This window comes from Trachypithecus francoisi, unplaced genomic scaffold (assembly GCF_009764315.1).
Source record: "Trachypithecus francoisi isolate TF-2019V2 unplaced genomic scaffold, Tfra_2.0 Lachesis_group19, whole genome shotgun sequence".
Classification (NCBI taxonomy): Eukaryota; Metazoa; Chordata; class Mammalia; order Primates; family Cercopithecidae; genus Trachypithecus; species Trachypithecus francoisi.
The window spans coordinates 10,968,246-10,994,576 of NW_022681464.1; the positions used below are offsets into that span (position 1 = coordinate 10,968,246).

The following is a 26,331-nucleotide window of genomic DNA, read 5'->3' on the forward strand; positions in this document are numbered from 1 at the left end:
CTCCCCATGCCAGTTAACTCATCAGCAAAATGAGAACAGTAAGATTTACCTCTTAGAGTTTTGGGGGAGGATTACATATACATTTGCAGGTAACAGGCTTAGATTGGTGCCTCCCATACAGAACTCAAGAGATAAGTATTATTATTTGATTACTCATAATCTCGTTCAATGATTGCCAGCTTTAGTTACTACAAGAAAACAAAGTCCCTACCTTCCTTGAAAAGAATGTATTATGTATCTAGAACTGTAGGAATGAAAATCAAGAAGCCTTGAAATGTCACTTACAAACTATGTGTAACAACTCACATGAGTTAGTTGTTAAAGTTTAAAAATTATGTAAGGGTTCCACGAAGCTTCAGGAATGGTCCCTGAATTGGTGGAAAGGAAATTCCCTTCTGAACTTAAAAGTCAAAAAACTTCAGAGGAGAAGGAATCTTTTAGAGATCTCCTCAAGGTCATATGAAGGTTCTTGGTTCTAATTCCATCCGGGCCACCAGAGAGCCAGGAGATGCCCATCCCCTTTGAAGCTTCTCATGACTCCCTCCCCACCCCCAGCCATTACCACCCTACACCCTTTTCTAACCATAGATTTCTAAGTAAAAAAGGAAATTGTCTAAAATTGAAACTGTCTTAGTCTATTATTGGCTTTGGTGGCTGTGGGAAGAAAATGGAGTTGGGCGGGGGGGGGAGGTATGTTGATGAAAATAATCTGAGTCATCACTTCCTGGAAGAGGTGACAGCACACCCAGAGCCGCTGGGAAGTCAGGGGGCTGAGGAGGAGGAGGAGGTCCCAGCTCTGCCACAACCTCACGTAGCACCAGGAGGATGTCACTTAACTTCTGTGGGTTCCCATTGGCAAAATGATCCTAAAGGCCTTCCCAGCTATATGCCCCTATAATTCAGGAAAGGTCCTGGTGAATAAACCATCAGTGCTATTCACTATCAGCCTAGAAAACAAAATGAACCTGTGCTCCTAAAATATGAAAGCCACATCTTTCAAGCAAGGGCAGGCTGGTTATGGTTGAGTCAAGACATAACTGCTTTATTTCCAGCCACTTCCCCAAACCCAGACTCTGCCCCTCCACACACCGCCCCCTGCCCCCAACCCAGTTTTGCTACACAATTCCTTGGGCAGTGCAGGGTAACCCCATTAAGAACAGAGGCCCTGGGAGAGCCAGACCTAGTGCAGGAATCACTTTATAGTCTCTCTTAGATGTGAAATTGTATGAAATTATTCCCCAAACTGTGAGCAGATACAGATGATTATAATATTTAGGTGTTGAAAAGAAAAGACCAATAACAGCATCAAGATAGGAGTCTCACCTGTTGCAATCACCTGCTTCTGTGTCTCCCTAGCCTTGAGAGAGAAAACTGGCCCCTTTTTCATTTATCTAATGGTAACTCTATGGGCAGCTACTAAACCCTCCTTTGAAAGTAAACCCCCTTTGCCAGTGACCATTTGCTGAATGAGTGAGTGAAGAAATGAATGCTGTGCATCCCAAATCAGGAAGCAAGGAAAGAGGGCACATTCATACAACTCCTTGAACTCTGCAGACACTTTGGCTTCTTGCAGTAATTTCATAATATTCTCGCTCATTCATATTCTCTCTTTCCACTTCCAGCCCCACCCCCACTCATTATGTAGTCTGACTGAATACCACTCAAAATATTTTCTCAATTAGAGGAGAAAACAGGAATTTGCCACTTGTCTGCCTCTATTCTGCTGCCTGTCAGCCTTCAGCAAATATTTCAATCCTGGGCCTTTGCCTGCTGCTAACCCCTGTCCTTTAACCTTTGACCCTGTCCTCTTTAAATCCTCTAGCCTTTACCTTCTCATCCTCCCAGCCCAGACACTCCATTCCAGGGATGGTGTCACTGACGACTATGTTTAACCACAAGAGGTACAGTGATGCCCCTAAAGCAATCAGAACAAGAGACGTGCTGCTGAGATTTGCTTATCTGATCAAAAGATGCTCAGAAAAATTAACATATCACAGTGGATGAGAGACAACCTGTAAATAGACTCCCACTCTCACTTACCTACCTTTGGTCTTCAGAGCCTCTTCTCTGGTCTAGGCCTGTTCCCCTCTCCCACCCTATATGCTAACTCCCTCAAATGGGCATGTCACTGAGATTAGAGGCTCAAGGGTTGGCTGTAAGATGTAGAAACAAAATGGAAATCATGTCCGCTAGAGCCGTTAAGATGCGGAGCTCCTGGTTGACTTTTCCCAATATTCACATTCAGCCAAACCACAAGATAATTTGCTTCTAAACCCCTGTCCCAACCTCCTGTAACCACTGCAACTTCCCTGGCTCTAGCTAAACCCTCAGCCCTGTGACATCCAGCATTAGAACCACTGGGACTCATCATTTCCCCATCCTTGCCTGTGTCCACCAACATGTGAGCTGTGCCACTTCTGGGTGTTTCTGTGAGTATTTGAGAAAGGTGTGGAATATTTCAGGACTTTTTCCTTGGCAAAGACTAGTTTGCTCTCTGATAGCATTGCTTCCCATGTAATTAATTGTGCTGTCTCTTGGCTCGTTAAAAACGAGACCTCAGGTCCCAGGCAGCATTATGTAGGGTAAATCATGTTTAAGTAACTGCATAACTAGTGGGTCAGTTTTATCTTTTGTCTTGGCTGCGACCATTATTTAGCTGGGTTCTCAAAATGCCCGGCAGTGAAGCTTTCATGTCAGGCCAGTATTGAAAGACAAATGTTTTCTCCCCTCCCCACCCCCACTGCCAGCCCCTCTTCTCTGAATGCTGCATACACAGGGCAGCTGGGAAATAAAAGACCCCTTTATCTGATTATCCTGGGCAAAGGCGTGGTGAGTTCAGGAGGGTTCAACAGAGAAGTGCCAAACTGTAATAAGATGGGCCAAGCAAATAGTTGGGGCAGACTCCCATGCAGTGGCAATGGCCGGCCACAGCAATTCAGTCTCCTGTCTCATTTTTAGCACTCAGCTTTGTGATGACTAAAAAGGGTGTTGTTTTTTTTCCCCCCGACTGTCGCTGATTGCCATGTGATCTTGAACAAATCACGAGACATCACTGATCTGGGCTGTATGTCCTCATCTGTGAAGGGAAGACAGCTCTGATGATCTTCAAGGTCTCTTTCTGCTTTAACATTCTTTGTGTGTATCCATCAAGCAATAAAAAACAGTGTGACCCTCTCAAATAGCTACGGAGAATACCGCCTGACAGTATAAAAAGAGGACTTCTGAAGAGATGAAAGCAGCAACTTTCTTTATAGGCAGAGTTTGTCTCATATAAAAGGAAGTGAGAGGAAGAGAAGGAGAAGGAAAAGGCAAGATTGCCCATTTCACAAAGGAGAAATTAAGGGGTAGGGAAATTTTGGCCAATTAACCCAGTTATGCCTAGTGTTCCATTATTGGAACGCTAAGCTTGTGGGAGTAATTTACAGCCTACTGCTCAAGGTCATCACCAAGGTCTGATTTTTCACACACAAAAATTTGCAACCTCCAGTATAAATGGGCTAAATTACCAATGTCATACAATTAGCTATTGGTGCTGTTAAAAATAAAACTCAGAAGGGCTCCCATTTTTGTCCTAGATTCTAATCCTATTATATTATCCTTCCAATAGGATATTGTGATGATGAAAAGAAACAGTATTTGTGCTGTTTAATTTTTGCAGATTTGCATTTACCATTTTCTTTGGCCAATCTGGAATCCTAGAACCTACTAGAGAACCGTCCTGACTACATGCCCTTCACAGTCATCTGCCTTCTACGAGCAGTCAGATGGGAAGCCTTCAGTGACTATCAGAACCCAACAACCAGTCTCTCCACGCCCGAATTTTGTTCATCCCATCCACATAGCACATGATGCTCATCACTGGAAGATAGAAATCATGGTGGCCATACAGCCTTTAGACAGCTACAGCACCCGAATACTGCTGGTCTGCAGGAGGGTCTAAAATAGGCACCCATAAACACTGTAGAATTAATAGACAAAACAACAGTGTCTTTGACATAGAATGATCCATTGGTAGCAAATACTACTCTAACACATCTCCCTTAGCTTATAACAAGCTGCCCTAAATATGTTCTGCCTCTTGCTCACACACACCACTGATGAAGCACTTAGAAACTGAGGCAAAAATGTGTGAAAAGGCAGGGCAGCAGGGGACTCACGGGAGAAGCAAGGGAGGGGGCACAAAAAGGCGACTGGAGATGGTGGCTAGGAATATCCCAAAATAATATAAACAGGTTCTCCCAGGATTCCTTTCTCTCCTCCTGAGCTTAGAGCCCAGTCAAAGCCAGCCCCCCAAAGATCTATGTCAATGTCACACCAACGGTGGACTCTTTTCGGTACACACATGCATGTCCACGCAGATGCCCTCTCACATACACATGTCCAGACACCCTCTAGTTGGCAAACAAGTGACAATATGCAAATTATCAGAAGCCACAAAGATTTGCTTCGGTGGGGAGCCTGAACAAACAGGGAACAATTTTGCAAGTGGCTACAGATGGCTTAGTTAGCTTCTCCGCTTACAATGGACACTAACAAGATTTGCCAGAACTAATCCATTCTTTCACACTATTGCCCTGTTCCCCCACCTTCTGAGGGTAAGGAAAATTCTCCATCATAGCCATATGCATTTTTATTCCTTTCCAACACAGAAAAAGTGCAACTGGTTCATCCATAGTGTGGATGGGTCCTATTTAAAGTGGGTAACACAGATTTAAAAGGAGACATGGTGGAAGCAAACATATGCTGATTTCTCCCCACCGACCCACCTACACCATTTCCCTAAACTCCTTATTTGGAGAAAGGGGTAGAAAAGAAAAGATTTTATGGAGTCCCATGTCGAGCTGGAGAACTCAGTAGCAGAAAAGAAATGAGTGGGAAAGAATAGATAAAACAAAATGGACTAGAAACAGACAGTGAACCTATCAGATGAAATTCAAACCTTCCCACGTGATGGGTTACAACTGGCCTCATATACAGGAAGTAAACTTTGCCTTTATGCAGCAAAGGAAGAAACACTTGATGAAGTCTTTCCTCCGTGCATTCCTATATGAAGCACAACTCCTGGAAACAAAACTTCAAGACAGAGGCTGGATTCAGGACCTTTGTGCATATCTGGAGCTCTTCTTCATGCAAGGCCCTTTTCTTTTCCATAAGTGTCAGTAAGATGCTTTTGAATCCTTAAGAAATGAATTACTTCTTCAAAAAAACACCTGAACTTCTCTAGGTCACAAGAATAGAGACCTTAGAGGTGGCTCCTTTCCACATCCCAGAAGGCTCTCTCAGCCTCTTCTCTGTATGTGATGGCAGAACTCAAGGGTACTCATGCCCTTCACCGGGTGCTGCCATCAATTTCTAGCCAGTCTCTAGGCTCACTCCCCACCAATGCTGGCTGCAGTACGATGTCCTAAAGCAGCTCTCTGCACATTCCTTCATTCTCTTCTCCCCAAGGGCTGGGGGTTTGGAGGGCTCCATTGCTTTCTTAGTGCACTTAGGAAAAAGTCAGATCTGTCTGATCTGGCCTACTGAAGCTTCCACTCCAGATTTTCCAGGTCAACTCTGCAGTCCAGCAAGTCAAGGCTGCCCACCATGAGCACTTTGCCCTCTGCACAATGGTTCAAGCACATTCCCTATCCTCCTTTCCCTCCTGCCTAAATCCTATGTTTTCTTCAAGGCCCATTCAAGCCTCTTCCTCCATCCTTCCCTGTACTCTCTCACATGTTCCAGCATCCGGTACAACATAAGTACCATGCGTGGATGTAACCTCCCTAACAAGGGAGACACTGGGAAGCTTCCTCGAAAGCCAGACAAGTCAGTCTAAACTGGGAGCGATGGCTCTGCATCCTGTCACCTGCCCAGATGCCCACGTGGTTCCTCTCTTTCTTCATTCACAGGCATCATTCATACTAGGTGAAGATAAATATGTCTACTTTTTTTCTCAAATATGTATGTTGGATACCTATAGCAGCAGCTATTGAGAAAACGATACTGTTGATTAGATAAAATTTGTTTACGTATGTCTCCATAATCATGTACATGTGAATACCTAGTTATAGGAATAGGTATTTCTATAGTGATGTCCTGGAATATCAGAGTTGGAAAGGACTTCAGTGTCTTCTGCTTCATGGCCTTCATTTCAAGATGTCACCTCTTAGAACAAGAGGTAGGTGAGAAAACACAGGTGGTTAGGGACAGAGACTAAAATTCTTGTTTCTTGAGCCAAGGCTCTATCAGATCATATGCAATATCTTTCATCCCAGAGGCTATACATGCACACACATACGTGTATGTGCACACAACAGTGCACTCTCTCTAACATGCAAACCAATGCGCGCCACCCTCTTCAGCTGAGGTCCTCAGAGAATCCTGAGGATAGAATGACACAAATGCCTGAGGATCCCCCGGATGCTCTCCAGATTTGACATCTTCTCATATGCTTGTCCTCCCATCCAGATCTTTGCCTCCACTGCCAGCAGGCTGTGTGCTCTGACCCCTGACCCCCACAGCTGGACTGTCTTCTGAGGATGACAAGCTCCAAGGACCAACAATTATCTCCCAGTTTTAAATAAGATAAGCAGAAGTGGCTACTGCTGCTCCCGCAATCAGGGCCCAGCCAGAGAGGAATCTGCTGCAAGTCTAAAATTGGGAGCAAAGGTCAGCTGTCAATTAGAAATGAAGCCAGAAGGAAAGGCAGGTATCCAGAAGTGCAGCACCTGCTCCTCCCTGGAGGTGGAGAGGGGCACAGCTGGCCAGCCTGGAGCAGCCCCTCTCTACTTATAGGGTATCTGCAGCAGTTCTGGTACCAGTGGGAAGCTGCCAGTACCTTGGGTGGAGGAGCAACAAGCATTTTTGAAAAGGTCCCAGAATCACAGACCAGGCTTCTCCAAGGTACTCTCCATTCCTTCTCTGCAAAGCTCTTCTGAACTAATGGAGACTTTCAAAGGCAGTCCTTCCCTTCAGACCTTGAAATATTGGTGCCGCCCATAAGCAGGCACCACTCCCCTGCCCTCCACCCCATGCACACATTCTCTCTCGGATGCAGTTTTTCCCTTCCTCCATGAAGTGACCAGTTCTCACATGGCCTCCAGTCCTGCACCTGATTTGCCCCAATACACCAGGCCTTTCAGGTGTTTTGATCTTCCCCTGATTTATCAGATTTCTGCTTCTATTTTCTCTGCTGCTTTTTCTGGATTCTGTTCCATCTTCCAAAATGTGTGACGCATGATTTTTCAGGTTTCTTGTCAAGCTTACTATTCTACCTTCCTCTTCCTATGCTGGGACTTTCAAGGACATCCCACAGATTAAATACATCAGTACCATAAAACCTCATGTGTCTTCTCATAGACACCAGAATGGAAGCCTTCAACTAACATCTCACTTTGTTCTGCTCGAAGGTGTTTCTTGACTTTCCTTCCAATTAGGCACAGACTGTCCCTATCACTCAGTCAAATTAATCGGTCAATTACAAGTTAGTATTTGAGAATCTCTGACATCCTCTGTCCTAGTTGAGATACTATGGAGGAACTTTCTGCTTATAGAGTATCTGCAGCAGCTCTGATACCAGTGGGAAGCTTATGAGTCAAATAGACAACAGTACGCCACTTGCATCATCTGAGGGACAATACTCACTTACACCTCCATAGTACTGCCTGCCATGCAATAAATAGTTATTGAAGAAAATATATTTGGTTGAATGAGTGAATAAATGAATGAATGACTCAGTTACGCTAAGGAAGAGACTAGTTTAAGTGAGATAAGCAGCATCAGCGGGGGCATCCTGGTTCCATTCAGCTTAGCGCTCTCTCTCTCTCTCTCTCTCTCTCTCTCTCTCTCTCTGCTACTAGGACATCTTTCTCAGGCTCAGTAGAGCCCACTGTTCTGAAATCAAATTTTGTTTTTGACACATATCCTGCTCCTCCTGCTCTCACAGCTCTGGGATCTGCAGCTTTTGGTGACCCTGGGCTCTGAAGAGGGACCCTGGCTAATGCAAGGTGCAGCATGAATCAGCTGGCAGAGCTGAGCATGAGGGCCATTCTTGACTCCAGGTCCAGGGTCTGCCCTGCACCTGCTGCTACCCAATCTGTGGCATCCATCACTTCCAACCTCCCTCACCTAGTCCAGTGTGTCTATATCCTATCTGCTATTTCTCCCTCATTGCTTCAGGCAAGATTTCTTTTCATATCTGGATTATATTCAAAAATGAAGAGAAGGAGAGAGCATTTACTAAAAACCAGATCATTCCATATGGTAAAGTGCTGAGCAAAAACTCTATTAGTTTCAGGAGCAAAGTTGAGTTCATTACTCAGTAAAGTTGCTACATTTCTTATAATCCACACTATTATGAACCTATGATATATTTTAAGAAGTTAAAATGCACACACAAGCACACACCCACAGATGCACATATGCATTTTAAGTCATCTAGAAAAATTCTATGTCCTTAGGAGGAAGAAACAGAGAAACCTTCAACCTCTCTGACCTTCTCTCTATCTCTGTCTTTTCTTTCTCTTATCTTTGTTTTATTTTATATTCTATTCTAAGGGAATCCTCAGGTCCTTTAATGCTCTGGGTCACAGGCTTAGTCCACCAGTGAGAGGAGGGAGAAAATGGTGTGTTTAAGAACAGCTTTTTGGATTTCATGTATTTTTACCAATTTAGTGCATTCATCATGTGTTCATTCCCTGACCCTTTCTCTCATCACCATAAAGGATCAAAATACACCCTTTTGTTGGTAAAGGGCCAATCCCTTGCAATGGGCCCAAAGTAGAGATGGGAGTGTGTGCAGTGAGGGCAGACTCTGCAGAGCCAGAGGCCAGCAGAGCCCTGTGCCTGCCAAGTCAGAAGACAACCTGAGAGAATGTGCTCGAGCATCCTAAATCTGTTGAGACAAGTTTCATCAATTCTGTGGAACATGACAGAAAAAGAGGACAAAAGCATGAAGTTTGGGAGCAAATCTCATACAGCTTTGTCAAGATGCAACCCAACTGTCTCTCTGGTTTCCCTGGCATCAGGCCATTGTGGTTCTCATTTTACAGAGAGATTAATGGAAGGACTGGAAAAACACCTCTCTGCCGGTTTTCCAGAAGGCAGAGTCAGAGGTGAGAAACTCTGGTTCCCGCCTTGTGTTCAGCTGCCTGAGTACTGCATGAGGAGCCTCGGTGGCTGCCCGGGAGCTCGGAGGGCGTGGCACCGGTATCACAACATCCTGGCTGCTTCTGAGACCCAGGGCAAGTTCCTGGAGCTCTCTATGCCACATTTGAGTCATCTGTAAAAGGGGATAATAACATCACATTGTGGCTGTGGGGAAGATTCAGTAGCAATGTGTGTCAAGTGGTTGGCAAAGTTCTCAGCTCCTCTAAGTAGCAAAATGGCAGCTGTTGTTATGTCCAGAAAAGCAATCTGCACAGCCAATTGGCTTTCTCTGTGATTCGGGTTTTCCACAAAAGAACAACTCACCTGGATAAGGGCAATGGCTAATGCCATAATCCCAGCACTTTGGGAGGCCAAGGTGGGTAGATCACTTGAGTTCAGGAGTTCGAGACCAGCCTGGCTAATATGGCGAAATGCTGTCTCTACTAAAAATACAAAAATGAGCCGGGCATGGTGGCAAAGGACTGTAATCCCAGCTATTCGGGAGGCTGAGGTGAGAGAATCGCTTGAACCCGGGAGGTGGAGGTTGCAGAGAGCCGAGATCGCACCACTGCACTCCAGCCTGGCAACAGAGTGAGACTAAGTCTCAAAAACAAACAAACAAACAAACAAAAAGAATGATTTGCCTATGCTTCTGATACACAGTTCCCATTTCTCAGAAAGAAATAAGAAAACATAAAGAGCCTAGACACCAAAGAACCTTCAAGAAAATCTCCAAGGACAGCAAGGCCTCGCCTTTAGCAAGCAGTAGGATCTGGGTGTGACTTATGGGACAGGTTGGACACAGAAAGAGAAACTTCTGTCACTGGTGGATTTAATATTTTTCCTACTTTGGTTTTTTGTTTTTCTCTCCCTGCCAAGGGATTAACGTATAGGTTCTTAAAAAAGGGGGTCCCCCACTTACAGCTGACAGCAGCAGCTGCAACCTTTGACTCTCCTGCAGAATGGCAGGGAATCGAATCAAAAAGAAAAGCAAGTGGACAACCTTTCCTCCGGGAGCACGAAACACAATACCAGCCTTTCGCCAAACCCGGCAGACACCAGCCCTGATTGGAGGTTGCCTCGGAACAAAGGGAAATTGGTATTTTAAAAAAAATCTTCTGAAAGCCAACTCAGCAGATGGTTTTTTCCTGGGCTCCAGGAGAAGGGGGGGGAGGTGGGGGTAGGGGAAGGATGCTGGGATAACACAACTGCCACCAGGATACAGATGACTGAGAAGTGACAAAGATGGGCAAAGAGGACTGACCTCTCACCCCAGAATTTCACAAAGGGCAATTACACCATGTGGTGGGTATCTGGACGCGCCCACTTCCAACCTGCAGCTGCTGTCCATCACAGCCACGTCTGGGGGCTTTATTAAGAACAGCGGAGGAGAGAGGCCAGGGAATAAAAGGATATTGAAGGAAGTGATGAAAAAGTTCAATTAGCAACCATAGTTTGTTGGAAATCTACTATATAGTAGTTTTAAAGAACACCTTCTATTTCCATTACACTGTTAACATTTCAGAACTGTTTTATAGCCATTTGCTCAGATTATCTTCAGAATAATGTGGAAAGAAGAGTGACATTATTACTCCCTTATTAAATATGAGCAAACACAGATTGACTTGGTAAAGGCAGAACAGGGACTTGGACCCAGAACCCTTGATTGGAGAAACTGTTCCCCTCAGGCCTCAGGCTAGTCAGCGCTCATGGAATCTTATTTTGCAAGGGCCTCAGCTGAATCCCACATTCTCAGTCCAAACCAGGACACTTTAGAATACCCTGTAAATAACTTCTGGATTAAGTCACAGCGAGCCTATTATCCCACAGCCCTGTGCTGCTGCCAGCCCATCACTTCGTACCACGCCTCACTGCCGCTGTGACCTGCCCAGTGTTTTCTAGCAGGAATATGGCTGTGGGCAGTCAAGAAAGGCGCTATGTGTCTCCAGGATGAAGCTGCAGTGCTGGAGTTTACCCACAGCCAGGGCCAAGCAGCAGAAACAATCAGGTGAGTTTCAAGAGACTCAACTATTCTCTTCTTAAAAATGCTTCAGCAGGGCAAGGCAGGGTAGAATGTTTCAAAGATAGCTTCCTACTGCCAGAAACCAGGAGACCTGAGGGTTTGAGTCCCAAACACCCCCCACCCCTCAGTAATTAGCTGTAAGCTCAGGCAAGCCATTTAAAACCCTCAGAGTCCTTTCCCCGGTCTATAAAACAGGGAGAAATAACAACTTTGCTTAACTATACGAAGAGCAAACCCAAAAGAAGGAACAGCTGGGCAGATGTGAGTATACTTTGTCAAGGTGCTGGGCAGATGTGATTGTCCACACCATGTACGATCATCTGGAACACATATTTTGACAGTTACCTATTAAACACAATGCCCTGGCTTTTTCCCTGAATGTCCTGAGATCAATACTTCTTGGCAACATCTTTCTATACCCCACATAGCACTTAGGCTGAACACCCCATAAAACTCTGCAGGTACTTCTAGAATTAAGATGCTTCAGCTCTGTTACAGTATATCTGGATAGGAGAGCACTCAGGCGTGCACGCGCACACACACACACACACACACACAGACACAAGATTTCAGATGTTTCTAACTACCAGTGCAAAATACACAGAGCTGACTAAGCAGGAGCTGTTTTGATATTAATAGAACAGAAGAGCTAAGGCCAGGAGCGGTGGTTCACGCCTGTTATCCCAGCCCTTTGGGAGGCTGAGGTGGGTGGATCATCCGAGGTCAGGAGCTTGAGACCAGCCTGGCCAACGTGGCAAAACGCCATCTCTACTAAAAATACAAAATAAATTAGCCCGGTGTTGGGGCACGCGCCTGTAGTCCCAGCTACTTGGGAGGCTGAGGCAGGAGAATCGCTCGAACCTGGGAGGTGGAGGTTACAGTGAGTGGAGATCATGCCACTGCACACCAGCCTGAGTGACAGAGCAAGACTCCTTCTCAAAAAAGAAAAGAAAAAGAAGAGCTAAGAAGGACTTGTTTAACATCTAAGCTGGAAAAATAAAAATAAGTGAACCTTATATTAAAAGATATAACTCCTGTCCTCAGGGAGCTTACACCACAATTGAGAAGAATAGGCTTTACCATTAACAACACACATTTAACAGGCCTTTCATTTAGATAAAGGAGGTCATTATATAAATGAGAAACCAGGTTCGGAGAAGGCAGATAGCCATCTAGAGATGTATCTCTACAGAATACACAGAAAAGGAATTCTGACTGAGCTGGGCACTACATTTAAAAGTGTCTTGTTTCTGTGCCTTCCATGTAGTCCTTAGACCCAAACCAGACCATCTGTATAACATTCGATTCACATCTCTGCCCAGAACTGTGCACAAAGAGATGATAATAATGCAAACACCTAAATTTTAGCCTAGAGAATCCACTGACTATAGGATGTGACAATTTGTACAGCAAAAGTAGCATAAGACAATATTAATTTGGCAGGTTTCCTTACCTTGAGTTCAGTGTATATGAACAATGACATAGCTTCTAGAAAGCTGGTACAGCTTGCGGTCATGTTAATAGAGATACTGTGTCTAGAAAAGAGGAAGTTACAATTCCCTGACATAATGCAGGGCCAGACCACCTCCCAGGATTGTATTCTGTTCTGTGAGCTCTCCCACTTATACCTTTTAGAAGGGACACTGAAAAACTAGTATTCCCAGCAAAAGAACCAGGGTGGTTTGGCACCAGGAAACCATGGAATACAAGGAACACTTTCAGGAACTGGAAATATCTAGGCTTTAAAAGGGATGCCTACTGCAATATAAGAAAGAGCTTTCTAAAACGAGGGCTGCTGCAAAAGGTGGCACGTCCCCTCCCTGAAGGCCTTTGAGTAGCAGCCAAATAACCATGCCTTAGGGGTTTGGAAAGGTGTGTTTTGTTCCTTTAAGGGGATGCTGAGGCTGGGCGCGGTGGCTCACACCTGTAATCCTAGCACTTTGGGAGGCCGAGGTGGGAGGATCATGAGGTCAGGAGATCGACACCATCCTGGCTGACATGGTGAAACCCCATCTCTACTAAAAATACAAAAAATTAGCTGGGCATGGTGGCGGGCGCCTGTAGTACCAGCTACTCGGGAGGCTGAGGCACGAGAATGGCATGAACCCGGGAGGCGGAGCTTGCAGTGAGTGGAGATCACGCCACTGCACTCCAGCCTGGGCGACAGAGCAAGACTCCGTCTCAAAAAAAAAAACAAAAAACAAAATACAAAACATTAGCTGGGCATGGTGCCGGGCACCTGTAGTCCCAGGTACTCGGCAGGCTGAGGTAGGAAAATGGACTGAACCTAGGAGGCGGAGCTTGCAGTGAGCAGAGATCACACCACTGCACTCTCCAGTCTGGGCGACAGAGCAAGACTCCGTCTCAAAAAAAAAAAAAAAAAAAAAGAGGGACGCTGAAAGAGAAATGCTCAGAGGTCCTTCTAATTTCTAGCAATATCCACGATTCTGGAAGCGTGACTCAGTTGTGGACCTATGCCTTTCTTTCGACACAGAGCTTCTGTTGTCAGTCTTCTCCTGCCTAATGACCAGATGCCTGATTCTCACCTGTGTCCTCAATGAATTCAACTTCTCATCTTGCCTTCCTTCATGATCCAGTAGCACACAAGCCCAATCAGAAACACTGCCCTGCCATTTATCTAAATGGTAGGAATCAAGCAGGAAGACTGGGTTAGTTCAGGAACCTGATAACACAGGAAGAATCATACACCCAAATAAGTTAGTTTATACATAATGCTGCCCCCAAATAATAAGAATGGAGAAATCATGGACAGTCCCATTGTACACTACAGAACCCATGATCCACCATGAGGAGCTACTGCTTTAAGTTGGTTCTGCAGGGGTACTATGTGTTGTAAAAAATGCTGAAATTCCTGAGCTGAGTTCTCATGAACAACACTAAACAAATGAACTAACTGGCCTGGCATAAAAGGCTGTCCACACTCCTGGGCAAATTTATATTTGCAAATGATTGCTTCTTATTGGCAAGACATGGTGTGTGGCCCACCTAGAGGGACAGAGCTGCTCTCTATCTCCTTTTAAGAATTTTCTACCCACCCCCATCCTCCTATCCCCCACTGTGAAACTGGCTAGAAACTCGTGGGAGGCAAAGAAGACCATCTGGTGGGGGATGGGGGGAAACCACAATAAACAAGGTCTAGAAAACACACCAAAGCAACCTGCATTTCATACTAATGATGATTATCGAATGGCCTCACAGGCCAGGTACTGAGGTGGGAACTGCTCAAACTTCTCAGAGTAAATAAAGGTCTCAATTGTTTCCCGTGTAAGGTCACAGGCTGGTGGGGAGGTGAGGGAAGTTGGCCCAGGGAAGAAGGGGCAGGCAGGGAGAAAAATACAACAACCTGGGAATTCAGAGAGAAATGCAAACTCAAGATACACAGGGAGGCCCTTGCCTTCATAGGGCAAGATCCACTGGGGTACTATGGAAAATGGGGAAGTGCCCTAGAGGTGGTGTAGTCAGGCCAGGCCAGTGGCCTGTAATCCCAACACTTCAGGAGGCCAAAGCAGGAGGATCGCTTGAGGCCAGTTCAGGACCAGCCTGGGAAACATAGCAAGACCTATCTCTACCAAAAAAAAAATTTTTAAAGATAAATCAGCTAGATGTGGTGGTGCACACCTGCAGTCCTAGCTACTCAGTAGGCTGAGCTGAGAGGATCATTTGAGCCCAGGAGTTTGAGGCTGCAGTGAGCTATGGTTGCACAACTGCACTCCAGCCTAGGCAACAGAGCAAGACCCTGTTTTTAAAAAAAGGAAAAAAAAGGCAACAAAGAAAGAAAGGAAAGAAGGGAGGGAAGGAGAGAGAGAGGGAAGGAGGGAATGAGGGAGGAAGGGAGAGAGGGAGGGAGGGAGGAAGGAAGGAAGGAAGGAAGGGAGGGAGGGAGGGAGGGAGGAACGGAGGGAGGGAGCTGGGGGTCTCCAGGATGAAGTTACAGTGCTGGAGTTTACCCACAGCCAGGGCCAAGCAGCAGAAACAATCAGGAGGGAGGGAGGAGGAGGGAGGAGGAGGGGAGGGGGGAGGAGTGGGGAAGGGATGTGGAGGAGGGAGGGAAAGAAAAGAGTAAAAAAGTTGCATGGTTCAAATCTCTCGCAATGTAGGGCTGTGGGTGTTCCTGTTCAACACACTCAGGTGGCGGCCTCAGCTTGCACTCCCCCAGCTGCAGGGGCTCACTGATCCACCAGTCAATATATAATTCAGCCTCAGGCCGACTCGATATGACATGGTGTGGCTAAAAATCAGTGAAGGTGTTGTGTCTGTCTGTACACCTCTTGAGGACCTGGGTCTACTTAACTCCTGCCCTCCTCTCTGGTAGCCTCTTCCTCTGACCACTGATGGCTCCAGAGGGGAGTGACCAGAGCCTTAATGTCAACCTTCCAAGTCAAGTCACTCTGAGGACCATACATGTTGAAACACTTTCCCCAAAGCAGTTTGGCTGTGTGCAAAGTATAACACAAATTTTTAGTTTATTGTGGATATTAAAAAATTCCTGGCTGGGTGCGGTGGTTCACGCCTGTAATCCCAGCACTTTGATAGGCTGAGGCGGTCAGATCACGAGGTCAGGAGTTTGAGACCAGCCTGGCCAACACAGTGAAACCCCATCTCTACTAAAAATACAAAAGTTAGCCGTGTGTGGTGGCATGGGTCTGTAGACCCAGCTACTTGGGAGGCTGAGGCAGGAGAATTGCTTGAACCTCAGAGGCAAAGGTTGTAGTGTGCCAAAAACCTGCCATTGAACCCCAGCCTGGGTGACAGAGTGAGACTCCATCTCAAAAAAAAAAAAAAAAAAAAAAAACAACTCCTAAAATGCATGGCTTCAAGGCCTTGTGCTGTTTATTTTCTATATTTAATGCTGTCAGGAACCCGAACCAAGGCCTCAGTTCGGACTCTGAGACCCCACCCTGTGTTCTCCACCTTGACTATCCTTAGCGGCTCCCAGTAACTTCCTGAACAAAGCCACTTGTGTCTAATAAACAAGCAAGGCAGGTGGGGGATGTCCTGGGATATGCTGCATTTTGTAGCTTGAAGGTGGGATGTTTTTAACTTAAACTTGCAGGAATCAGAAGAGTCACAATGTGGTAGGAAAAGGCAAAAAGGGATTTTTTCTCTTGCCTTTTATTAAAAAAAAAAAAAAGGAAATATAACTGCGGGTCAACTAGCAATGAGGCAATGAGAGGACTTTTTGAGGATGTAAAATTGCAACGATGAGGAAGAGGGGCCGACTTTGCAAATGCTGGAAGAGTAGCAGCCACCAGCTGAACCCCACTTGGTGGTTCCTTTGACACTGCTTTGAAAGTTTCATTTTGAGTCATCCTTTGTGCTCAGCAGTCATCCCCGTTTGGCAGATAAATGACCACAGAGATAAAAGACCTTTGAACTATCTCTAAATAAATCCCTATAGCAATTCCTACCACCAACACCAAAAAAAAAAAAAAAAAAAAAAATCATTAGTGATATGCTCAACTCATAGATGTTTCTCCAGGCATCAGAGATTAGGCCCTGGTACTGCCCCCCAGTTAACATATAATGCAACACAGTCCAGGCCTTCCAAGTGCCCAGCACCACTGCAGATCACTGTGTGCCTACTCTGTGCCTCAACTAAGGAAGTTCCTGTGGGTGGTCAGCCGGGAGAGACGCCAAACAGCAATGAGAGCAGGACATACTGAGCAAAGTGCTGTCCTAAGTGCCCAACAGACAATTTCAACCTCACTACAGTGACATCAACAAGGAGGGGCTGCTGTTATCCCTGATTTTCCAACTGTCAGGAAACATTTCAAGAGGTTAAGTCTTGCCTAAGGTTTTGCAGCCTGTCTCTGTTCAGAGGCAGAGAGACCACGTTCCTGGAATCAGGGTATCTGAGTTCTAATCCATTCCCAGAGTGGAGGCTCTTTCTAACAGACCCTGCACTCCTCACCTAGAATTTCACATACAGAGCATACTAGCCATGCTTCAGAGAATAAATGACTTCCTGTCTGAACAGAACACAGTTTTCTGCTGGCTATTCTGCCAGATGCATTTCCAATGGCATAGAATTCACCAAAAAACCTTCCTTGGGGGAGTCCAAAGAGAAAAAAAAGCAAACAAGAGAACACCAAACCAGGAGGAAACAGCCAAGCTACATATTTTAAACCCCCAGAGAATCCAAACACAGGAAGAAAAAAAGGGAAAAATAGAAGACAGGGTTGAGGGATAACCAAATATTCCCAGAATATACTTATGGAACACAAGTTTGGTAAATCACCACATTTTAAGCTCAACTCTGACCCTTGCTCGCATGATTTTAGATCTTTTGACATTTGGTGCTAAAAGGAAACAATCTGATGACGGAACAGTGGTTCCAAACAGAGGTCAAAAATCTGTTTATAGTAACGAGCGTTCTTAAAGAGAAACACTTGCCCTGCTGATGAAACAGAATGGTCCTTAAAGTTTCTAGATTATAGAACAGAAACAAGACCTCGGAGGGAAAATGCTGCTTTGTTTTTCTTCTTCATCTTTTCTTTTGGAATATGTAGAAGCTGAGACGCAGGGAGGTAAAGTACGCTGGCTGAATGTGATTGTGAGTCACAGAGGCAGAGCCGGTGCCCAGGGCTCCCATCTCCAAGGCCAAGGTTCTTTCCCTCATACTTTCAGTTGACATGTCCAATGCTCCCTGCTGCCATGCAGAAAAGGTCGTTCCCCGCATTCCCTGCTGCTTTAGCTATAACATAATCAGGGAGAAATCTATCAGGAAACAAATTTCCAGGCATTCTCATGAATATATAGAAATGTGGTACTTAAAACAAAAACGTTTTTAAATCTCAGGAGATAAAAACTAAAATGAAACAAGAGGGGAAATTCGACCTCTTGTGTAGAAATGCTAGGGAGACCTGATCTCCAAGTCAGGATGAGGACGTTGTGGAGGAAAAAGCTCATACTCCCAGGAGTTTGAAACACCACATTCCCACCCCCAGAAGAAGAGAGGCCAAGTCTTCTGTAAAGCAGAAAACTTGGGAATGACCAGAGAAAGTGCTGACAAAAGAGGATGGCAAGGGAGGGACACTTGAACCACCAGGAGAGTAGAAGGCTCTCTGAGCCACCCACTAGGGTGGAGGAGGAGAAAACCATGGGTGCAGCAGCCAGAGTTCAGGCAACCTGCACCCTTGGCAAAGCAAGCCACCCTTCACCCTCTGCCAAACACTTCTTCTCATAGCCCCCTCCTCACCCACCTGTAAACAAAATTGCTACGACCATTAAAGGTCAAGAGAGAAATGTGCTTCTCAGGACATGCCAGGAAAAGGGAAGAACCCTAGAGCAATCACTCCTTGCTCACAACTGTGTTACAAAAGGCTCCACTTTCATGTCTCCCATTTTAAGCTCCTCTGCACAGAGTCACTCTCACCAAATTCCCCAGCACCCCTGCAACGGTTCCTTCTCTCTGATTCAAAGCCCTCTGAGCACTGCTGCTACTTACAGAATTAAATCCAAACTCATTTATTTGACATTCATTGATCTCTGCAATCTGATGCCAACCTCTCTTCCCATCAACAACACCTAAGAAACATTTTTCCCATTCATACTTTGTGTGTTTGCTCTTTGTGTAAGGAGGAAATTAGTGCACAACTTATTTGGCTTCACAAAAGCAGATTGTGAATGCTCAGGACAGAATACAAGAGTCTTTCCCTACGCATATGATGATGGTCTAGACCAAGACAAATCCTGAATGCGTTTCTAGGACCATGGCAGGCACTTGATGGGTATAAGGTTGAAGTCCTTGCTACAGGAGGAAATAAGATCTCCCAATGGAACTGGAGAGGAGGAAAAATTAAATCCAAAGAAATGAAACAGAAGTTGTATTTTTGTCAAAAGCAAATAAAATTTGTAAATACAATAAATGAAAAAAAAATAGGGCTTTAACTAGTGAGATTTGAATGCTCTCTCAAAACCATGGAAAACTTAGAATTAAGGAAAATGTGCCAGATTATGCTTGTGCCACCCCAGCTATATGAGAAAGTATGGAAGAAACACTCTAGTGATCCTCAGCTTCCAGAAATCCTTTACTTTTATAGGGTGTGGCAACTTAGAGACTGTAATACACATTTGATTGGAGTCTAATAGAATTGGCTTCATAGGAAAACCTTGCCCCTTCCAGCTCCTCCTCCTTAGAAGCAATCTGAGCCTCAAGTTCCTATAAATAAATAAGATTTGCCTGGCAGGATTGTTATGAGGACTAATAGATAAGGTGAGTAATGTAAAACAGCTAGCAGAGGGTCTGCCATGTAGCTCAAGAAATCAGAGTTATTATGATGATGTGTACTCTGTAAATTATCCATTTTCTTCTAAGATCTTCCTCTGAGTTATATCATGTAGAAATCATCACCTGTATTTGGCAGATGAGGAAACTAGGGTTTCAGCAAACTCATACTGCAGATCCAGATTCACAAAGCTGCTTGGTGTCAGACCATCACACCACATGTCCTACCCTGAGTCACTGTATGGCATCCATCTGGAACTCCCATGCCCTGATCTTGCTGTTGAATCTAGGCAGGTGTCCTTGACTCCTAACATCCTCAGGAAAGAGAAGAGCTGCTAAGCCCTGCCCAGCTTGGAAACTCTTCAAAACCCTGTCACTACTGGAATTTTTTTTTTTTAGATTGAGTCTCATTGTGTCATCCAAAAAGGCTGGAGGGCAGTGGCACCATCTCAGCTCACTGCAACCTCTGCCTCTTGGGTTCAAGCGATTCTCCTGCCTCAGCCTCCCAAGATGCTAGGATTATAGGCATGCACCACCATGGCTGGCTAATTTTTGTATTTTTAGTAGAGATGGGGTTTCTCCATGTTGGGCAGGCTGATCTCGAACTCCTGATTTCAAGTGATCCACCCACCTCAGCCTCCCAAAGTGCTGAGATTACAGGTGCAAGCCACCGTGTCCCACTACTGGAACATTCTTCCAGAGACTCATCTTCATGTTCTCTGTCGTTTTAATCTAATCACCTAGCAGGGAACCTGAGGAAGTGTAAGTTATTAAGTCACTTACCTGAGTAAGTTTAAGATGCAACCACGTTGGTCCCATGATAAAGAACAAGTTACACATGTAGCATCCATCTGCAAAATTAGACCTGTCCAAAGGAGAGTTCAGAGGCCCTGAAGTAGGTTCTGAGCTCTCCCCTCAGCCCCTACTTCTACCAAATGCTGCTTTCACACCTCATGTAAATCCACTCATCATAGACCCTCTCCCAAATAGCATCTCAATTCCTATCCTAGTTTTATATGGAAGAAAAGAGACTTTTATCCTGGTTAGAAGAGTCCGTGCATCCTTGAGCCAGGGAGGTAGTACATGGGCTCCTCCTCACAACTCACCACTTAAGTGGCGATGTTCCCTGACCATCTATAATCTCTCTCCAGTTTGGAGAGCCAGCCCTAGGTTTAAAATTTGGAACAAGGCTGTTAACAATACTAGACATAAATGCCTTCCTCCCAAAGCAGTGGAACATGTATACCTAGAGTTAACGTCACAGAGAACTAGCCTATAATATGTAAGTCATGCTACCCTTATCACACAGAGCTTTCTTTACAAACACCAGTGAAAAAGAAAATCATTTGGGATCCCATATAAGTTGTCTTTGCCTGAGGCTGTCAAGCAATGACTTCAGCAAAATTAACTGGTTCACTTAAACAACAACAAAAAGCAGCACATAAGATAACACCTAATTCCCCCCAGCCTCCAAACTCAGAGGCTGAATTATGAAAAGCAAAACAAAATAAAACAAAACCTTTGTTAGCCTGAAACTCTATGTCCTTACCCTAAGTTAAGGATCAATGTACATTTGTTGTAAGGATCAGAGAGTAAATAGTCGAATCTTTGAAGGTCATAGTACCTCTGTCACAACTACTCAACTCTGCCACTATAGTAAAAAGCAGTCAGAGACAAAACATAAATAAATGAACTTGGCTGTGTTCCAATAAAACTTTATTTATAAACACTGAAATTTAAATTTCATATGCCTCACATATTACAAAATACTATTCTTTTGATGTTCTTCCAACCTTTTAAAAATGTAAAAAAACATTATTCCCTTGGGGGCAATACAAAAACAGGCAGCAGGGGGCTGGATTTGGCCCAGGGGCTATAGTTTGCCAACCCCGGCTCAAAGTCAGCACATATATTCAGATGACTCCCTAGCAGGAATCGCTACCAGCTCAAAGATCAGCTTAACAGGGCTTCCTTTCTAGCTCCTAGTGTAGGACCTGCTTCCCAGAGGCCACTCCATGTCCACTTATTCAAAAAGTGGTACAACTTATAAAAATAGATCCAGAAGGTGACTTCAGGATTAGATGCTGGTGGGTTGCTTACAAAACCTCATCCTCATCCATTCTGTGCCAAATTACTGATCACATACTTCTCATTCATAATAAGTAAGTAAATTCTGCAAGTTTATGCCACTAAACTTTCCCACACACACAGTAGTCAAGGTTTCCACATCTCACCCTCAGCTTTAGCCTTTGCTTACTCTCTGGTTGCAAAACAGCAGGAATTTGAAGGGTAATAAAGTTAACATTCTCATCCCATAGAGATCAGAGAATGTTCCTGTCATCTATCAAGTAATTGAGACTCAGTGATGATAGCTTTATTAATTCATTTCTGGAAAGTAACAGTGTTAGGCATGAATAAACGTAAGAAGGGTGGAGAAGTATCACATGAAGCAAGTTTCTAACAATCAAAAAGTTTTGAAGGGTATTCCCATCACAGCATCATCATAAAGAGCACTGTGCATTGCATTTCAGTCCTTCTCCTTCCTCTCTGTCCCCTTCAATTGCTGAGGCATAAAAATGCTTATTAAAAAAAGGCAAATCACATATTCAAACGAGCAATTTTATTGCTTTCCCATAAAGTCCACAAAGAGCATCCAGCTTTTTGGATGAAAACGACCAGCCTGAGAACTTCAGATATGAGCACCAAGGTCCACTGCACATTTCAGCTTTGAAATCATCCCGATGGTACAGATTCCAAAGCTTATTCTGGTGTGTTCCAATGGGGAGAAAGCTATATCTGGGGACAATCAGTGGCTTTAGGAAAAGTGGTACCTAATCAGGACAAGGTACTCTCTTTTTAGGGCAGTGAATTTGGGTTTGAACTCCCAAAATTGTGGGTTGCTGCTTAAATCCTGGCAGTGAAGGTGATGGAGACAAAGGATAACCATTTTTCAAGACAACCCACCCACCCAAAAATACAACAACACACAAAGAACTGGCCAACTCAATGGCCAGAAACAAAGATATTCATTTTCGTATCTGAAGAGACCCAACTCCAACGCAAAGCCTCACTTTCAGAGCCTGATTTGAACTATTGCATTTTCTTGCCCGAAGTTCAGAAGTTTCTGTATGTGTGGAGATTAAACCTTTGGTTTCACGACAGAATACCCAGAAATCACTGCAAAGTTGTAATGGGGGAGGAGAGAGCACGACCTCTATGTTCTGGCAAAACAAACCAATTTCTAAAAGTTCTTTTGTCTTCCAAAATGTTAAACTAAGGTGACCAATTGTCCCAGTTTGTTAGGAACTGGGACAATTTCTGGATGCAGAATTTTCAGTCTTGAAACCAAGAGAGATTTTTTGGGCAAACTGTGATGAGTCAGTCACCCAGAAAGTCTCTTCTAGCCCATTCTTTGAATTTTAAATGCAACAAGATCAGTCACAACACCCAGTATAAGGATGGACACAAGCCCCCTGTGCTAAAGAAATAATATGATTCCTAGTGGTTTTAATGAAAATAACTACCCCAAAGCTTAAAAACAAAACAAAACCTAATGGTAACAGAAATGCTATGGATTATCTTTGGGCTATAAAGAAGAGAAGTTCATTCATTTGTGCCATATTTAGCTAATCCACATAGCTAGAGCCCAAATAAATGATCAAATGTCAGGGAGAGAGTGACAAAGACTATGATTAACACCTACAACCTAGAACCCCAAAACTCTGTCAGTAAAAGGGCTTCTTTCAGGGCCATCCCCAAGTCCCAAAGAGTCTCGAAGACAAAAACTTACTATACTAAGGCAGTCCTCTGCTATCACAGCTGAGTGCCACACACAGGAAGGGAGGTCACTGTAAGTCACTGTAACTCCCTAATATACAAAATAAATTCAATGAAATATGAACTCATTCATTCCCAACCAATTGACACCACCAACCACCTGTCTAGCTACTTTGCACATCCATGTTTGACTTTTAGGAGGAAAATAACAACCAACCAAGTTAAGTCAATGCCCAATCTTAAAAGTCCATGATGTATTGGACAGAGATTCAGGCCAATCACTTGCCCCTTTTTTTGGTTTTCTACAGTTCCAGTTCTAATGCGCATCACTGGCTTTCACAATGATGAGTTTTCAGCTCTGTGAGAGTCTTAGTTACTACAAAGACAGGGCTTCCATAGTCAGGCGAGTGACTCATCTTAGGAAGATTTACAGTAGTAATGACTGAAATCAAAAGGAGATTTTAACAATTCTTGACTGTTCTGATTAACCCAAATTTTTAAATATCTCACTCCTAACTATGAAAACTAATGCAAACAAAGAAAAAAATACTAAAAATTTTGTTATGGCTTAGCTGAGCCAGACAATTGGCTGTTATACAATAGACAGGAACTCTCCAAAATTACAATTCTATAGCTATTGCTATCAGACATGCAGAAGATATGATAATGAACTAGATACTATACCAAGATTATAGCAGAGGTGTTTCTTCTTGAGTCCTTAAATATTCCATCAAGGAGATTGGTAATTAATGAGTAGATAAGTACAGTTGACCCTTGAACAACACGGGCTTGAACTTCAAGAGTCCATTTATATGAAGATTTTCTTCTACCTCTGCCACCCCTGAGATAGCAAGACTTTCAACCCTCCCTCTTCTTTCTCATCCTCAGCCTACCCACCATAAGGACAATGAGGATGAAGACCTTTATGATGGTGCACTTCCACTTAATAAACAGCAAATATATTTTTTCTTGTTTTTGATTTTCTTAAGATCATTTTCTTTTCTCTAGCTTACTTTTTGAAAGAATACAGTATATAATACATATAATATATATAATATAATATATTAAATCAGTGTTAATCAACTGATAATATTACCAGTAAGGCTTCGGTCAACAGCAAGCTATTAGTAGTTAAGTTTTGGGGGAAGTCAAAAGTTACACACAGATTTAACTGTGCAGGGGTCTGAGTCCCCAACCCCATGTTGTTCTAGAGTCAAGTATAATATATAAATAGACCCTAAGAAGTTGAGGATAAAATGGCAAAAACAGAGAAACAAACAAAAACAACTATAAGACAGTGCTTCCTACCTTCTTTTTGGAGTGGCTTCTTTCTTCCTCCTTCGTGGCTTTGCTATTTTTTCCAGCACGGGACACCTTCTGGTCCCCAGACTGCTTGATGGTGATCTTGATCTCAGGTGGACATATATAGTTCTCCAAATTCTTTGGGGGTTTCTTAGCCCGCTTTGTGGTCTGAATCTTTAGCTTCAGACTTCCCTCTGTGAAGTTTGCCTCCTTGATAGAAAATTCCTGCTCTTCCAAACCATCTCCTGCCACCCATTTCTCACTGTCCGCGTTGGAGTTGGAATCCACATCCCGCCCTGAGCCTAGTTCATCCTCCTCCTCTGGCTCCATGCGTTCTCCGGCCACCGGGATCCCCTTCCCAGGTCCTGGAGTGGAGAGCAAAGGTTCTCCTGCACAGCCAGGAGCAGCTGGGGGCTTGGCTGAGGAGACTGGCAGGAAGTCTGACTCGCCCCCTCTTTGCCGGGAGCTGCTTAAGGTTTCCCTGGACTCCATGACAATCTCTACAGTCTTCAGGAGTTCTCAGGAGGGGGAAGGGGAAAAGGGAAAAGGGAAAGGTGAGAAGAGAGGACACCCAAAATTCCAAGAACAAAATGGTCCAGTTGCTGGGGTCAGATTCCCAGGGATGGAGACACGATGAGGTGTTCAGAAGAGATCAGATCTGCAACTGAGAAGCAAAGAGACAGTTAGGCATGGCAGAAAGGAAAATGACCTCAAAGGTTACACAATCTAACTTCTAGAGGCCCCTTTCCACTTGTCTATGGCATCCAGAAAAAAAAAGTGATGGAAAGACATCTAACCAGAATAAGCACATCCCCAAATTAGATTTTACTAGAGCAGAGGGAAAAACACATTCACACATGCCTTCATAATGGATTGCTATTAATTTTATGGCTGTAGGCCCAGGAAAAAAGATAAGAGGTGCGAGTTCTCCAGCCCGGTAGCAAGCTAGAGGTTTCTTTATACTGAAGCTTCAGCCGTGAGTCACTGTTAAAACCAATCATGACGAAAGGGAAGTCTGAAGTATTGAGGCTCAGGTCTGCTGGAACTGTATTTGGTTGGCTTTTTGCACCACTTCTCTCTCACATGTGAAGAACAGTTTGCAAAGCTGAGCACAACCCCCATGCTGCCTGGGCCAAACTCTCCACCCACTTGGAGGAGGGGCATTCAGCCTATCTCTTAACTGTTTTACCTTTATCATTTTTCACTATGCATTATTTCAATTATGCAAAGACCTCTCTATTTCTTCAAGCAAATGCAAAGCTTAGGTGTGAGGCTCACAAAAAGAAAATAAAAAGAGTTCAGTGGCAAATCACTTATAACACTGTGATTAATGGAAAACAACCTCAACAAATGTTTCTGACATAAAAAGGAGGTATTTAATCATTATCAATTATTTAGATAAAAATAGCCTTTCTAGACAGTTGTAATTCCCTTTCTGGTTTCTTAAATGAAGTAGTATTGTGTATCCACAGCAGCAAAAGAGAAAAAGGAAGAGAAGGAGCATTTTATAGGCCTGTGGAAGTGTCAGGAGTCCCCCCAGGATCTTCCTCTCTACCTTCTTCCAAGATGAGAAGAGAAAAATCAGTTAGGCTCTCTCCGAACTATCTCAGGATCAGCTAAACTTGCCTTCACGCTTCTTCACCCCACGTTCCATTATTCCCAATTCATACTCATAATTTTCAAAGCCCAAAAGGAAGCCCAAATGCTCACTCTCAAGAGAAAACCAAGAGCCCTGGGGCTACAAACATCACATCCTCCCGCCCTTAGGCTGTAGGCTGGATCACACTCAAGCCTTCTCAGCTGCTGAACACTTAAGTTTCCCAGCAAAAGACATAACTGTTCATCTTAGGTT

At 44.2% G+C, this 26,331-nt stretch overlaps 1 protein-coding gene and 1 long non-coding RNA gene across 5 annotated transcripts in view; one reads left to right on the plus strand and one right to left on the minus strand.

Annotated features, from left to right (window-relative positions):
* SETBP1 (SET binding protein 1) overlaps positions 1-26,331 on the minus strand; it is a 382,992-nt gene that overhangs the window by 336,746 nt on the left and 19,915 nt on the right. For all 4 annotated transcript variants that reach the window (XM_033177871.1, XM_033177872.1, XM_033177874.1 and 1 more), the window contains exon 2: positions 24,486-25,143. In XM_033177871.1, the coding sequence (XP_033033762.1) occupies positions 24,486-24,971 (486 nt within the window). In that variant the 5' untranslated portion in view covers positions 24,972-25,143. The remainder of the gene's footprint in view (positions 1-24,485; positions 25,144-26,331) is intronic.
* Positions 10,734-24,143, plus strand: LOC117063956. The gene is made up of 2 exons (XR_004429180.1): positions 10,734-11,137; positions 24,066-24,143. It is a non-coding gene; the product is annotated as an uncharacterized LOC117063956 (long non-coding RNA).